Source organism: Melanerpes formicivorus, unplaced genomic scaffold (genome assembly GCF_026170545.1).
Source record: "Melanerpes formicivorus ecotype bairdi unplaced genomic scaffold, bMelFor1.0.p_v2 SCAF_1, whole genome shotgun sequence".
NCBI classification, from domain to species: Eukaryota; Metazoa; Chordata; class Aves; order Piciformes; family Picidae; genus Melanerpes; species Melanerpes formicivorus.
Window position 1 is genome coordinate 35,634,740 of NW_027142353.1, and position 15,526 is coordinate 35,650,265.

A 15,526-nucleotide genomic window follows, 5' to 3' on the forward strand; every position below is an offset into this window, starting at 1 on the left:
GCTCAATGTTGATCATTAAAGTGAAAAAATATCCTAGACAGAAAACAACATACGTCCTTTAGGTTACAAATCAGGTCTAGATTGGTCCAATTTAGTCAGAAATGAGAAGGAAGATCTTAGGTGAACATATTGCTTCAACTAAAGAAAGAAAAAGTGGCACAGGCAGTACACAAAACTGCATTAACTCCCTGAACATGGATTTTGTTGGCCAAATGTCTTGTTCACACAGATCCCACTAGGTAAAAGCAGCATGCTTTGTCTTTTTATCAGCTTCTCTGATTAAACTGATCCTATTTTGGTCTATTTTCCACTGAAATCAGGGATTTAATGGATCATCTTGAAGGATCTAACCTTTTCCCATATGTACTCAACATGGTTTTCCCTCCTCCCATCCACTGACAACACCATCTGTGCCTGAGGTGAGGACTGCATTGTCCATGCTTCACACAAGGCTGAACACTCCCCTTGGAATTCAAAGTCTAATAACACTGTGAATCATGCCTCTCTCTCCCTCTAGCAGCAATGTCACTGTGACTGGCAGCATGACTCTCCATTGCTGCTTTTTTTTGTGAATAAATGCCCTCAGTGGCAGAAAAGGAACAGGGCTGGTTAATTATGGGGGAGCAAAATGTTTTGGGATAGGGATATATTTGAGGGAGAAGCCAAAGAAACTGAGGTATTCAGAAATGAGAATCCACACTGTTAGTTGATTCCAACAGAGGTTTTATTTTACCTCCTGTGTCACATAAGTGATTTCTAGGACTGTAGAGTCAGTTTTATATATTCCTACATCTTTCTGATATCTCTTTACTTCTGCTAGAATTAAATAAAATCCACACCCTGGTCTCTGAAGTTGTGTTTGAGAATATTCATATACCCCAAATGAGAGGTGATTTTGGATTTTGTGGCTTCCATCTGCAGAAGTTGTTTCAAATGTCAACATCCACCCTTTTTCTCTGCCTAACATAAACAGCTTGGAGAAACACACCAGACCTCACAAAATGACAAAAGCACACTTCCACTGATGCCTGCTCACTGATGAAGGAGCTGGAAGAAGTCATGCACTGAGGCTTTGACTACAAGGCAACATGGTCAAGTGGTCTTCAAGGAGATGTCAGCTTTCTACAGATTTTACATATTTTCCAAAAATCTGTTCTTTGTCACTCTGCACATCAGCCCCCCATGGGGATACAGCCCCATTTTCCTACCTCACAGCTGTACTTAGCAGAGATGTGCCTGCTAACATTCCCACTGCCATGCTGCGGATGCTGAGGGAATTGGACAGCAATGGTCATCTCTTCATAAACACCACTCTCTAAAGGCATTCAACTATTTATTTATTTATTTTTTTTTTAATGCTATTTACTGGTTCAAATGAATAAGAACTGCTGATGTCAAGCCAAACTCTATCTTTTCCTCCTTGGGTGGCACTCAACCTTTCCCATCCAGACAGCATCGCCCTACAGCACCCCTGGCTTGTGCTTCTCCTCCCATATCACTGTCAGAGACAACATGGACCAATGTTCTGATCCAATACAGCCTTTGTGAATTTCTTAACACAATCAGATTAAAGATTGGATGCACTCAGACAGTTCTAGCTTCTCACCAATCATATACACAAATACCTATACACCAGTATATACCTACTGATGAGAAACCTGAAGAAATAATTGGTGTTTCTGAATGTTCACTCCAAAGCAGCCTGCTTTTCAAATAATGCTGATAACCCCAACACAGAACATTTTAAGGCTTCTCAAAGGAAACATCCTGAGATGTTTAAGAGAGTTGGGGTTGTTTAGCTTGGAGAAGGGAAAGCTTAGTGTAGTCTTTCAATACTGAGAGGGGGCTTGAAGGGAAGATGGAGAGAGACTTTTAATCAGAGATAGGACAGGGAGTGATGGTTTTAAAACAAAAAATGAAAGATTTAGATCTGATATTAGGGAGATATTATTCACTGTAAGTGTGGTGAGGTTCAGGAACAGGTTGCTCAGAGAAGTTATAGATGCTCCATCCCTGGAAGTGTTAAGTCAGGTTGGTTGGGGCTTTGAGCAACCTGATCTCATGAAGATGAGATCCACAGCAGGAGGGTTGGAACTAGAAGATCTTTAAAGGCCCTTGCCAGCCCAACCATTCCCTGATTCTATGAAATGGAGACATTCACATACCCAAATTACTATGGGTAATTTTAGATAACGCAAAAGGTCTTCTGGAGTTGATATATATATAAAACCAAATTCTAGTATTCCCAAGTCTGAAGAGTCTTTTTTTTTTTTTTAACTTAAAATTAGGTACTTGCTAATAGTATATATACAATAATAACTGAGGATTTTTAACCTTCTAAATGACTTTTATTTTAAAAGTAAAAAAATCCAAACAATGGCTTGTAATATATCCAATGTGAATGTAAAATATGCCTGCATGTTTATACACTTAGTAGCTTATCCCAGCCGTCATTTGAAAGTTTAGTTGGGCATTTTCCTGGGAAGTGTAGAAATAATATTATGAACATTATTACCTTTCTGGAATGAAAGGAACTTAGATAAAGAATAGCCTACTGTATCTTCAAAAAGTAGCATTTTTCTTAAGTTCCATGTGCATTATGTTTGCAATTTACATGGGGATTCGTAACAGCAGTGCTGCTCCCTGGGTGTTACTTACTTTGGATGGACTTCTCTAAGGCTGAGTTTACACAGCTGTGGAAGGAAAACCTAGCCACAATCAATTAAAAAGTGCAACACAAATCCTTTGGACAGCATTCTCAGGCTGTCCTGCTGTTAAGACAGCTACTATTCTCTGAGAATGAGTGCTCTAACTGTATTAAACTTAGTCCTAACCAAAATAAGCTTTTACTAATTTTCACCATTTAAGGAACATAAAGACCTGCTTTTGTCATTTAAAGTTTAAGCTGACTAAGCCTCATAGAAACAGAACATTAAGGAACCAAAGCAATTAAATCCATTTACAGAGGTCAGAAGAGTCATTGGGTTTTAGACATGATGGGTTCGTATGGTCTGTGCTTCTTATTCACATGAACTTCCAGATTAGGAGTTGATAGGTGGCATAGTAAGTAATCTTTGTTTTCCTTCTGATAGCAGAGTGAGGCTGAGCTGATCCTAACAGGTTACCAGAGTGTCAGCATTACCTGCACTTCTGATTACTGAATGCAAAGGAGACCCCAGATGCCCTGTCTTTGTGTTGGACATATTTATTAGCAACCTGATGAATCCTACACACAAAGAGGCCTCAGGGAATGTAGTATATCTACAAGATGATGCAAAAAGCACTAAGAAAAAAGAGGATAAATAAGCATGAAGTTGAAAAGCCTAGCTAAAAAGTATAACTAACTCACCAGCACATCAATAATACAATAATGTCGTCAACCCACTGTGGACTCTGAACAATGTTTTTTCTGTTGTTCAGCTAATTAGTAAGAGAAGAGATTAAGGTCTTTAATCTCACTTGCCATCTCTACCTTCCTTCTTTATACCTGAGGATATCTGTGCTTGTGTGCACATATATTCTCTAAATGAACAAAGGTAAAGTATATGCATCATGATGTTGAAAACCTGAGGTGGAGTGTGAGTTTGGCTTTATTTACAACCAAAAGGTCATCTGCTTGATTTCAGATCTCGATGCATTGGACTGCAGGGAGTTAGATGGGTGTGTGTATTACATGGTGGAAGGGGAGGGGGAAAGCTGAACAGAGGATATGAATTTTAAGCAGCTTCCTGAATGAATACGACACTGTATTTCCCCCTACTCTCCTTAGGATGACAATTCAGAGGAGATAACCTTCTCCTTTGAAAAACTCTGCAAGTTTGTTTTTATCATAACAAATGCAACTAAAGAAAAGAGGGAAGCTGGGGGGGAGGGAGGGGAGGGAACAGACAAATTAAATGTCAAACTTTCTCTCCTTACTTGGAGATAACAGCATACTAGGAAACCTTCTTAGAAGCTTAACATAAATGCAGTTAAGCTGTTGCCAGCTGCAGTAAACCTCTCTCTCACCTTTCTTTCTCTCTTTCAAGATATCTTTGAATGCCTTCTCCTTCATCATAAATCAGACCTGGGAGCAATTATCACTCAAGCCGGATGGCAGCAGCCTGAGTGGCCACTGCGATTCCACTGCTGTAATCTGCACTTCGTCAGGTTACACCACCCTTGATGAAACTTCACATTTCTTTGCCAACGAGCGTTACCTCTGTGTTTATGCCTCATTGTCTTTGCAGCAGAGAATTGTGAATCTCATTCTTATTCTGGAAATTTGTTTGAGTACCACGGTCCATGTGGCAGTGATGAACACCCTCAGCTCCCCATTGGGGAGTCTCGGAGCATCGCAGAAGCACGGGTTGTGCTGCTGCCTCAAATACTTACCGAGAGCATCTCCCAGCGCCTCTGAGAGAGACACGGACACAGACAACGTTCTGTAGTCTCTGAGGCTGAGCACACAGTACTGATGCTGCTGGTACAACTCACAAAGTAAATTTGTGAGTTTTCGGCATTTCCTTTTCCATTCATGCACCCTTTCCGTGACAGATACCTGACAGCAGCAGGAGACTTCGGGCTGCTTTCAGCTTCTGAGGGCCGTCGGTGGAGCCCACCTGGCCACCCTCCCTTCAGCCCTGCCAACCCCCAGGCTGCACCTTGCTGTCCTCACAGAGAAGGCAGTTTCTCTGTGAGTTTTTCAGACAGGATATTAAAAAGTGAAAAGCTCCAAAGAAACCCAAAATCCCCCCTAAAAAGGGAGAGGATCCCAACCTTCAACTCATCATGAAGTTTTTGAGCTCAGACGAGCTGTTGCAACGTGCACAGCAGCCAGCACGAACCTTCCAGTGATGCATTTTTCAACTTTTATGAGATTAACTTCTCCTCTCTTTTAATCCCCTCCCCAATTTTTGTTTGTTTTAACAAAATCCCCCAAACCAACCCAAAGGGCACATCTGCAGCACCACCACCCCCCTACCCCCGTGCATGGCTGTCAGACGAGCAAGAAAAGTAGGTATAGAGAGAAAAAGTCACTCACCGTTGGCGGCGACACACAGGTTTGCAGAGCCACTTTTAACTAAGAATGAATTAGGGACAAACTCTTCCTCAGAGTCAGAGTCCGCGGCCGGCTGGGCCGCGCCGTTGCCCAGCAACCGCCCCGGGCCCTCATTGGCCGGCGGCGAGGGGGGAGGGGAGGGGGACTGCTCCGGGGGGGTGGAGGAGGCGGACGAACAACGCAGGGGAGGACCTGCGTGCCACAAACATATACACACACACAGAGAAAAGGGGGAGAAAAAAAAGACAACAAGAAATAAAATCAACCAAAAAAGCCACAAAACACAGACAAGAGAAAAAAAAAAAAAAAGTGTAGCCGGGGTACGAGGGAAAGCCGCCCACCCTCTACCGACGCTTGCCCCAGCGGGGCAGCACTGCCTGAGGGGCGGGTAACTGCACGTATCTGCCAGCCCGCGGCTCTGAGGGGGCCGCCGCTGTCCTTCGGCTCTGAGGGGTCTGTCTTTCTCCTATCGGCCGGTAACCATCCGATAAAACTCATCTCCACAGAGTTTTTTAAGATGTAGGCACTGGAGGGAGCCTCTCAGTGCGAGATCTCCCACAGAGCGGCCACCTTCAGGCCAAGCCTTGGTGCTGGGCTGCGTTGTACTCAAGGAGAAGTTTTGCCTGGTATTCTGAGCTAAATTATTTCAGATTTCATGTGAAAAGGGTAAAATCCTTTTGGGAATTGGGTTTAACCGTTCCCTTATCAAATTTATTGGTTAAACAGCCCAAAAGCTGCCTCATGCTGGCAGAAGGTGGAGGAGAGAGCCATGCATTGCTATGTGTTGTTGAAGTGTGTCAATGAACCCAGACACTGATACAGGGCAGAAGCAAAGCTTCTGCAGTGTCATTTCATTGATTAAATAATGAGAAATGCGGCAGATTAGGTTCTTAGATAATATTTTACATAAAAATGTGCCCGATCAAGGAGGAGCTTCCACTGAATGCAAGGAAATTGGATCAGGTACATGGAGGTTAAGTAGATCCAGTTTGAGAAGTGTACTGTAAAGGATTAATGGTTACCAAGGTCTTACGCCAATTAGATTTTTTAAACAAAACTGGGAAATCAGAACCCTCAGACTGATGAAAATACTTTTCAGACAAACGTGGAGGTCAGATATGTGCAGTACATCAATAAAACAAGGAGAATATGAACACAGACATATAATAGCTTAAAATGCAGGACAATGCATTTAAACATGAGTTTTTCTCCTTGATATAGTTGATCTGAAATTCATAATGATTAATCTCCCATATTTTTCCAAATACTGAAATGTTATCATGCAAAATCCATCAAAATAAATGAACAGTCAGCACAGGGAAACTTAAAAAAAATTCTATTTCTAAAAAAAACCACATCTTGAACATAACATAGCACATAACATAGCTGTACAATACTTCTTACTAAACACAACACAAACAGTTTTTAAAAAGACACAAACCTAAAACAATAAAGTGGGTTTAACATTTAAATCCCCCAGAGCTGGTTCTACTAAGTTTGGTCATCATTTTTTCTCTTGGATGCCATCTCTTTGGCATATGCAGATTTTATAAACTGCTGATTATAATCAGAGTAGAAATTGTGGCATCAGAGGTAAAGCCTGGGAACTGGAGAAAAGACAGGACTGTACCTGTGTTCAGAGACACTGAAGTGACTGTGGGTCACCCAAAGGAGAGGCCAGCCTTGGTAGAGCCTACACTTTCTTGCATGAACTGCAGTATGCACAGTGTGCAGTTGTTGTGAGCCCTGTGTGTTTTGTTTGGATCAGCAGTGGAGTTGTCTGGGTCTTGTTCTTTCTGACAACCCTCCAGACAGAGAAGTTCCTCCTTTAGGAATGCAGCTTATAAGGAATTCACAGCCCACTTCACGCTCCCTGACCCTTTTTACAGTGCCAAGGCTATAACCTTCCCATTGTATTAACCACTGGTAGGAGCTGGAGAGAGACAGCAAAAAAGGGAGCGTGTGCAAGTGGTAGAGCACTGCTTTCCGAGCAACAGACCCTTATTCAGCTCTAACTCATGTCCTCTTGAAGGGGCAAAGTCTGCTCTGTGTTGTCCTTTGTTGCAGTGGAGATTTGATGAGCCCTGACATAGTAAAGTTTAAATCATTGCTTTGATTTTCTATGCATTTGTTACAAAACAGGATGGTATGTATTTCTAATGCTGTATAGTCAGAGCAGAATTCTAGCATGATGATGAGTGAACTGGAAAGGAAGTGTTAAAGCTTTCTTGTCTTCCTATAGACCCATGCAGTTTTTCAGTGCACTTTGTAACTGGAGAACACATTTTTCCAGCAGCTGAGAGGCAAACTGGATTGAAAAAAATATTTGAATCCTCTGACTCATTGACCCAAACCCCAGTGAAAATGCATAAAGAGGAGGCTAATGGTGTGACCACTACTCATGAAAAAAGACTGTGGAGTAAATTGCAGTAAACTTCCAATGCTCTCCTTGTGTTTTGGTCAGACAGCATGCTTGGCATATCTATTCACGATGTCTGCAGTCTGGACACAAAGCCCCAGGCAGAATAGGCTGAATTTGAAAGCGTAGCCCAAACCCCAAAATGTCAGTGCTTTTATCAGCCCATGTCAGAACCATTTCCATATGGTTGCAGGTTGAGTATTTTGCCATGGACTTTCCCCATCTCTCAGTATTGCAGTTTTGGTAGGATAAAAGAAAAAATTCTGGGGAAAAAAACACAAAAACAGAAACAAAAACCCAACCAACCAACCAACCAAACAAACAAAAAAACACAAAAAAAACCCCCAACGCAAAACCCCAAACCTAAACAAAATAAACAATCAAACAAAAAAACCCCAACCAAACAAAATAAACACAAAACAAACAAACCCAAACAAAAAAACCAAACCCAAAGATATCTCTTTAATGGAAGCTTTGGATTTTAATCACCTGCACCACCTGCATAGTGCACATGATGTGCATGGTTACATGCACATCTGGCAGTGCACACGCTGACCTTTACAAGGGAAGGTTCCATCAGAGTTGTGCATACTGACCATTTCACTGAGGGCTGTGCTGCTGGGAAGGGCACTGGCAGATACCACCCTGTTCTCTGGAAGACTCCCTTTTGGGCACGCAATATTAGGGTGGACACAACAGGAGCTTTTACAAGCTGCTGGATAGAAGCTATGCTGACAGTAGCCAGTTAAAATGCATAGGGAGCCAAGCAATATCTTCCTTTTAAACCTGTCAGCAGCTCTGTCTGTAACACAAGGCTTTCTTAAGTTGTGGATCCTTTAAGGGAACTACCTCCTTTTCTTTGCTTGGATGGCAAACCAAAAATTAAACCTGACCTTTTCACAAAAAATAAACCAAGAGAGAGACGAGGAGACAAGCTCGTATTCTTCCCAGGCAAGCATCTCGTTGAATTTACTGAGACTGCAGGTCCAAGTAAAACAAGAAGGATTTGGCCCGTAAACTTCCATTCCAGCTGCCAGAGCAAAATTTCTAATTGATTAGTAGAAAATGAATTTATAGCAATACTGGGTTGCTATGGAACCTGAGCAAGTAGGCCAAGTTGCTTTGCGGTATGTGCTGTTTCTCCTTCAAAAATCCAAAGCAGGAGGACTAGATAACACATTCATTATGCACACTCTTGCAATTTGGAAGCTAACTCAAAGAAAAACATGTATGGGCCCCTTGGCATCAATTTGTAACAATCTTACATATCCGCTCACAGCGAACAGTCAAAATTATGTTCTTTGGACTTGAGGCAGGAATAATATAAGTCGAATGTCTCTGGATGAGTGATACGTTGCTTGCACATATTCAGAGGAAAACAGAACATAAACTTTTATTTTATCTATGTGCCAGTATTTCAGATTAAGATTAAAAAAGAAAAAAAAAATAGGGGAAGATATGTTGCAGTCTGTGGTAGATTTATGAATGCACTTTGGAAACACAAACTTTGGAAGTAGGTTAACACAGAGAATCTGTTTCCCAGCTTCACTAAGGAGCGCTGCAAAATTCAGGCAACCGCTTTAAATTTAGGGAAGAAGCAGACCAGAGTAGACTCTAAATAGTTAGGGGAAAGTAAGACAAACAGTAAACATGCCTTCAGTTTATGCTACACATTTGGCTGTAATATTTGAGAATACGGCGTGTTTCTAGAATTACTCTGTCTCTTGCAGGGTTTGGCCGTCAGAGATTACGAGCTGATTTAAAATGGGTGTATTCCTGCTAGTGGGAATAGAAGGGCTCCCAGGAATTCATAACACTCAAGGAGATACTTTTAAATGAAGGGCAGTAAATTATTTCATAGACTGTATTCAGGGGATTATACTCATATGTTTACAATTTATCCCAAAAGAGGTGAAAAAGTGTGGATAAAGACATGGTGACTTCTCACAGAACTGATACCAGAAGGCAACAGAATACTGATCAATATACTGAGAATGGTATTATCTGCAGTCAATAAATCACTAGTATCAGCTTTGCTCGCATAGTGCCGCCTTCTGTCAAGCTTGAACCAAGAATCTTTAGGAGCTTTAAAATCGTTGAGTATGTAAGCTCTGGAATACTGTTACCATATCCATTGGGATCTGTTATCAGATTGGCTCGTGGAAGTAGATTGTCTGAGGAGCACACTTAGCACTTCTGATAGATACAGAAACTGAGTCACAGAGGAGTGAAATAATTTGATTCAAAGTTCAGTCATTTCTTCTGTTTTCATAGTGCACCCCTAGACACTGAAACAGTCTAAACAACTGTTTGTCACTCTCAAAATACTTTAAATTAACACAATTCCTATCATGAAGGAAAGATTGCAGGGGTTGGAGGGTGGAGTGGGTGAGCAGAAGTACTGTCATCATGATTAGTGATGATCACTACAGCAACTACAGTAGTTGTTACTTCAGAGCTTTTGCATTGAGTTTTACTACTGTAGCCTGTAGGGCTGTAGCCTTCCTACAGCCCTAAAATATGGAAGTTTCCAACAATAGTATTGGTGCACCAGCAATGATAAGAATTGCTACAAGCAGACATCACTATACAGCTCCAGCCTTTAAAATGTAGGGCACTGGTGTGCCCCATGGGTTTACAGGAGTATTCTGCAGTGTGCTGACTGCATGTATTCTAGGAAAAGAAAAAGATGCACTAACTTCTTTTTCTTGTCTTCCCTTCACTTTACACAGTAGTTTTGGGTGGGTTTTAATCAAAACTAATTGTATTGATCTCCATTAAAACTGTAGCTGGGCTTGTGCTGGTGAAAACCTTGACTTGCTTTCACAATGGAAATACAGAGGTAAAAGAAAGAAATAAATCTAAAGCTCAGGGGATTTCATCCTACACTCTCTCTGATTGATTAAAACCCCACAAGGATTAAGCACAAAAAAAGTCATGGACCTGTTGGAGTAGGTCCAGAGAAAGCCACAGAAATCATCAGAGGGCTGGAACCACTCTGCTGTGAGGATAAGCTGAGACAGTTGGGGTTGATCAGCCTGAGGAAGAGAAGGCTCCAGGGAAACCTTCTTGCAGCCTTTCCGTACTTAAATGGGCCCTACAGAAAAGATGAGGATGTACTCTTTACCAAGGAGTGTAGTGATAGGACAGGGGGTGATGAAAGAGGGTAGATGCCAGCTAGGTATGCAGAATAAATTTTTCATACTGGGGTTGGTGATATACTGGCCCAGATTGCCAAGAGAGGTAGAGGTAGAAACCCCATCCTTTTGCATTGCAGGTCAGGATGGACAGGTCTTTGAGTAACTTGGTCTAGTTGAAGATGTCAGTTTTCACTGCAGGGGTTTGACTAGATGATCTTTAAAGGTCCCTTCCAGCCAAAACCCTTCTGAGATTCTACTGTTCTGTATTCAGCAAACTGGGCACTGGGACATTCCAGGCAGCTCCTCTGAGCTGGATTGCTGGCCCCACATGGACCAAGATGGGAAGGGCAATGCACTACCTGCATGGTGGAGTTTACTTCTCCGCAGAATATTCAAGGCACTGCTTTGCATTAGAGACCCTGCTGGCTTGCGATGGTGAGTGGGAGAATATCTGACATTTTGCTTTTCAAGATGAAGGGTAACATTATTTGAAGATGAGCCCTCATTATCACATGGCAAAACCCTGTTTTAGCATCCAGGAGCCTCATTCCCTCAAAGATGGGAGAAAGAAGGAATTTTGCTAAGGCACAAAAGGCATCTCTGCCTTTCTCATGATGCCACATCATGCCTTTCCATAAAACACCTCTGGAAAAAGAGCAAGTAGAACTGGCTGCCTGGCAAAACATGTCAGGGAATCATAGGAGTTTGGAATTGTGAGCAGATTTATTGCTGTTCTTTAACAATAGGTGGTCACAATGTTCTTAGTTCAACAGGGAATATATATCTTGCATTTAGAATTGATTAAAAAATCATTGTTGGAAAACTACTCGTAGTTATTTATATTTCCTGAATTTCCACCTGCATGTATGTTTGGTTTATTTAATTTAATTTTGTGCATTTGATTTATAGCTATAGAGCCAGAGGGCAAAATAAATGAAATAAAGGGGATAAATGAATATCATCTTAACAAGAAAAACCTGGGCAGCTGCCAGGTCACCAAAATTAAGAAATGAGTGGTTGGGCCTCAAATATGAGAAATAATCACATGCCCTATGGGAAGGCTGGCATGTTGAGAAAAAAGGACCATGTGAGGTTAGGAAGGAATGAATAAATTCAGTTGTCTGAAGGGGACTATGAAGAACACATGGTACATGGACTTCACTTGCCTTGTGGGTGGTTTGTGTTACTCTTCCAAATTCTGTTCTTTCCCTCTCCTATGCTGTGAATTTACACAATATTTTTTTCTCTCCATTTGTCAGGATGGTGTATTTTCTGTCAAGGAAATTACCAAGTCTTTATCAGCGGGATCTGATGAACAGTCTTGTTTGTGCAGGGCAGACTATAGCCTAACTTCCTTTGGTTGAGAAATGCCTAATGTGGTGGTGGCCCTATGAGGAAGAGTGTGATAATGGGATATACACAAGTGCCTCAGCTCTGTGCCTGTGTTACTTGCTTTTCTGCCTCTGTTCCAGCACAGAGCATGGACTGAGTGTTTGGGCCTTACACAGTCATTCCCCAAATGAAACAGAAGGTAGAAAGAGACAAGAAATAACACGGACCTCAGTTCTCCTTTCCCTGAGCTCCTGAGTTTACTAACCTGACAATTATCTACTGAGCAAGATGGAGAGGAGCAGGGAGGAAATTGTTCCCTTCTGAAATACAGTTCCTCTGGGACTTGGGGTGCTCTGGAGTAGCACAGCCACACATCCATTTATTTTTTTTTTTCTTTTTTTCCAACACAAGAAAATAATATGGCAGATTTTCAGAAAATTACATGGGCAATTGGCTGAGCCGGAAACTCGGCTTGCTCATTTGTAGACACAACAGTAGAAACAGATTGTGGACGTTAGCTACGCGATTTTCTGAAACATCAGTCTCCAAAACAGAGATCATGCTGTTAGTCAAAAGCACAAGCAGGTAGTGTAATTTCCAGATAGATGGAAGATTGCTTGTATCTCCTTCAAAATCAGAGAAATAAGAACCAAGCAAGAAAGACCATCCTCTGATAGACACAGGATAAACAATCCTAATCACCACAGAATATTTATAGTGCTCCTTGGGAAATATTTACGCAAGTAATTCACATCATCTAAAGTTTTAAGGGAAATGCAAGCCCCTAATTACAGATCAGTGTTACAAAAGCTTGAGCAGCTTTACTCAAACCCAACTTGTAAAAGAGTAATGTAATCAGTAGGAAGGCTGATGAGCTGCCTAGGAAATGGCCTTTCTCAATATGACACTAATGCTCTATCTGATCCAGAACACCTAATATAAAGTATGACGTTCTCTGGAAATGATTACATGCAAATCTCCTAAAAGGTCCATTTTCTTTTATTTGAACACCAGACTGTAGGCTTTGTAGAAATTGCTTTCCTTAAGCTTAATGCTAACAAAGAGGTTTACACTTGCCTCCCAAAACTTTCTCCGGTAAGTCGGTCAAGGCAAAGCATACTTTCATATTCTAGTTACCCTACGAGGGAAAAGCCATGTCAAGATTTTTTCATCTGCTCCAGGAAATAATATTTACATAAATATCTTTCAGAGTAGTTTGCAATAATTTTCTAACATTAACTTCTGAATTAATTCAGGAAGAGTCAAAACTGTGGAACACTTGAGTCCAACCAAAATTTCATATTATTAGAGCCTACCAGGGAGCAAGATGAAATCATCCTATAGTCAAAAGACCAAAAAATCCACAAGTAATCATTGATATACTCTGGAACCTTTCTGACCAATGTGGATGAGTTTTGCGTACACTGTATGTGTAAAAACATGCATGTTCAGGCAAACTGTGCTGTCAAGGGATGAGATGTGTGTTTTTCTCTGTTAACTAGACAATCACAAATGAGCATTTCTTGAAAGGAATGAAGATGGCAGTTGTTAAGAGAATCATAGAATCATAGAATGTTTTGAGCAGAAAAGGAGATTTAAAGGCCATATAGTTTAACTCCCCTGCAGTGAGCAAGGACATCTTTAACTAGATCAGGTTGTTCAGAGTCCTGTCCAACCCGATGCTGAATGTTTTCAGGGATAGGGCTTCTACTACCTCTCTGGGCAGTGTGCCATAGTTTTGCCACTCTCATTGCACAAAAATTATTTCTCCTATTTACTCTGAATCTCCCCTCTTATAGTTTCAAACCATCAGCCCTTGTCCTGTTGCAACAGGCCCCGCTATAAAGATTATCCTCATCTTTCTTCTAGGCCTCCATTAGGAACTCCAGGTCTTGTTTGAGAAAATGAAAGGATAATGTGATATCACACAGCATAGTCACTACAGGATCTCCCTGCAGTCAAGGGAAGTACAGCCTTATCTTCCAGAAGCCACTTAGCCTGTCTGCAATTTGAGCTGGAGTGTCTTATTTCTCTTCATCGATTATACAGGGAGCCTTGGGTGATCCTAGCTCAGGTGCATAAATGAAAGTAGCATGAACTTAATGTCTAGAACCTGTCTGTGGATAAGGCAAATCGCACAGATGCATTTTTGGCAGTGATATTTTAGTTTTCTCCATAATACCTAAGGCCCCATCATATGTGCAGACTTAACACTTCCCTTCCACGCTCCTAGACAAAGGTGCTGTATAGTAGCAATGGAAGTGGAGACTAAATACATAGGCAGCTGGAGATAAAAACTGCAGTGAAGGAGAACTTTGAAGCAATGATACTTTATGCTTCTCTTGGGAAGAAACGTAGTCTGTCTGAGTAAGTTCAGTCCAAGGAAAACATATGGCTGCAGATCTCTAGAGCGTGACAAAGGGGTATCAAAGTTATACCGCAGTGAGAATCCAACCCATCTATCTGCAAGCTCCCTGGGGAGGAGATTTAGGGTGAGAAGAATGTTGCCTGGATAAAGAGATTATATCTCTTCCTATTTCAGTTAAAATTACTTTTGGCTTTGGACTTCTGCACTATATAAAATAATGAACTTAGTTGTTTAGCCTCTTACACTTACGGGACAATTTCCTCTTGATTTCACTCTTTATCCCCATTAAGGTTGGATGCTTGCATCCCTAAAATTGTATGGAAGTAATTTTCCAGTGACTGCTACATCTTATATTCCAGCCAATGACTGTTATTTCTTATATTCTACCCAGCCTCCCTTAATTTTGGGAAGACTTTTTTCTCCAGTACACAATTTCAACAAAATGAACAGCCTCCCTTCAACATCTAAGAGTCATGGCTCAGAAGATCATTCTCTTTCTTCAGCAGAGAAAAGAGAACAAGGCACTCTGGTGCCAAAAGAGTCTTCTTAGCTGCAGTTCTAAAGGGACCTGATTAAGAAGAAAGGTTATGTTCCATAGCAACTCCTTTCTGTGAGCTAGCCCTGGGGCTCTGGACTTGGAAGGAGTAGAAAGCATGAGGCTCCTCTGGAGTAGAAAGCAGCATGACTGCAAAGGAGTGATGCTGAGCCAGAGTTAATGTGCTCTGGACACAAGCAGCTGGACATGATACCATGCTCAAGGGGCTGCATCTCTGCACACCATTGTGCTGCAGAAGTGCCAGACTGCAGGACTCCTAAGGCTGCCCAGACAGATTGTGGGGTCTCCTCTGAGGAATTTCCAAACCTGCCTGGATACAATGTTGTGCAACCTGCTCTGGGTGACCCGGCTTTAGCAGGAGGGTTGGACTCAATGATCTCCAGAGGTCCCTTCTAATCATCACCATTCCGGGATTCTGTGATATTTCCTCCAAAATGGCTGTACATCTTTCAGCAGACAGCAAACCAACTCCAACTTGTAAATGCAATAGCAAGGATTTCAGAGAAGTTCAGAAACATCACTGGTATTGTTTCTTTTTTCTCCAAAGCCTTGATTAAGATCTTTAAATCTGCAATCTGTATATTTTAATAATTGTTTCACTGACTTTGGTCCTGTGAGAAAACAACATTTTACCTTCAATTTTGTTCACTTCTCTACTTGGAGGGAAAAC

General features: G+C 41.5%; 1 protein-coding gene across 6 annotated transcripts in view; it reads right to left on the bottom strand.

Moving 5' to 3' along the window:
• The window catches only part of TENM4 (teneurin transmembrane protein 4), a 736,598-nt gene that overhangs the window by 319,482 nt on the left and 401,590 nt on the right, over positions 1 to 15,526 (bottom strand). For 5 of the 6 annotated variants that reach the window (XM_068140091.1, XM_068140125.1, XM_068140110.1 and 2 more), the window contains one exon: positions 5,024 to 5,233. The exons of the other annotated variant lie outside the window; for it this stretch is intronic. In XM_068140091.1, the coding sequence (XP_067996192.1) occupies positions 5,024 to 5,233 (210 nt within the window). The remainder of the gene's footprint in view (positions 1 to 5,023; positions 5,234 to 15,526) is intronic. 6 annotated transcript variants of the gene reach the window in all.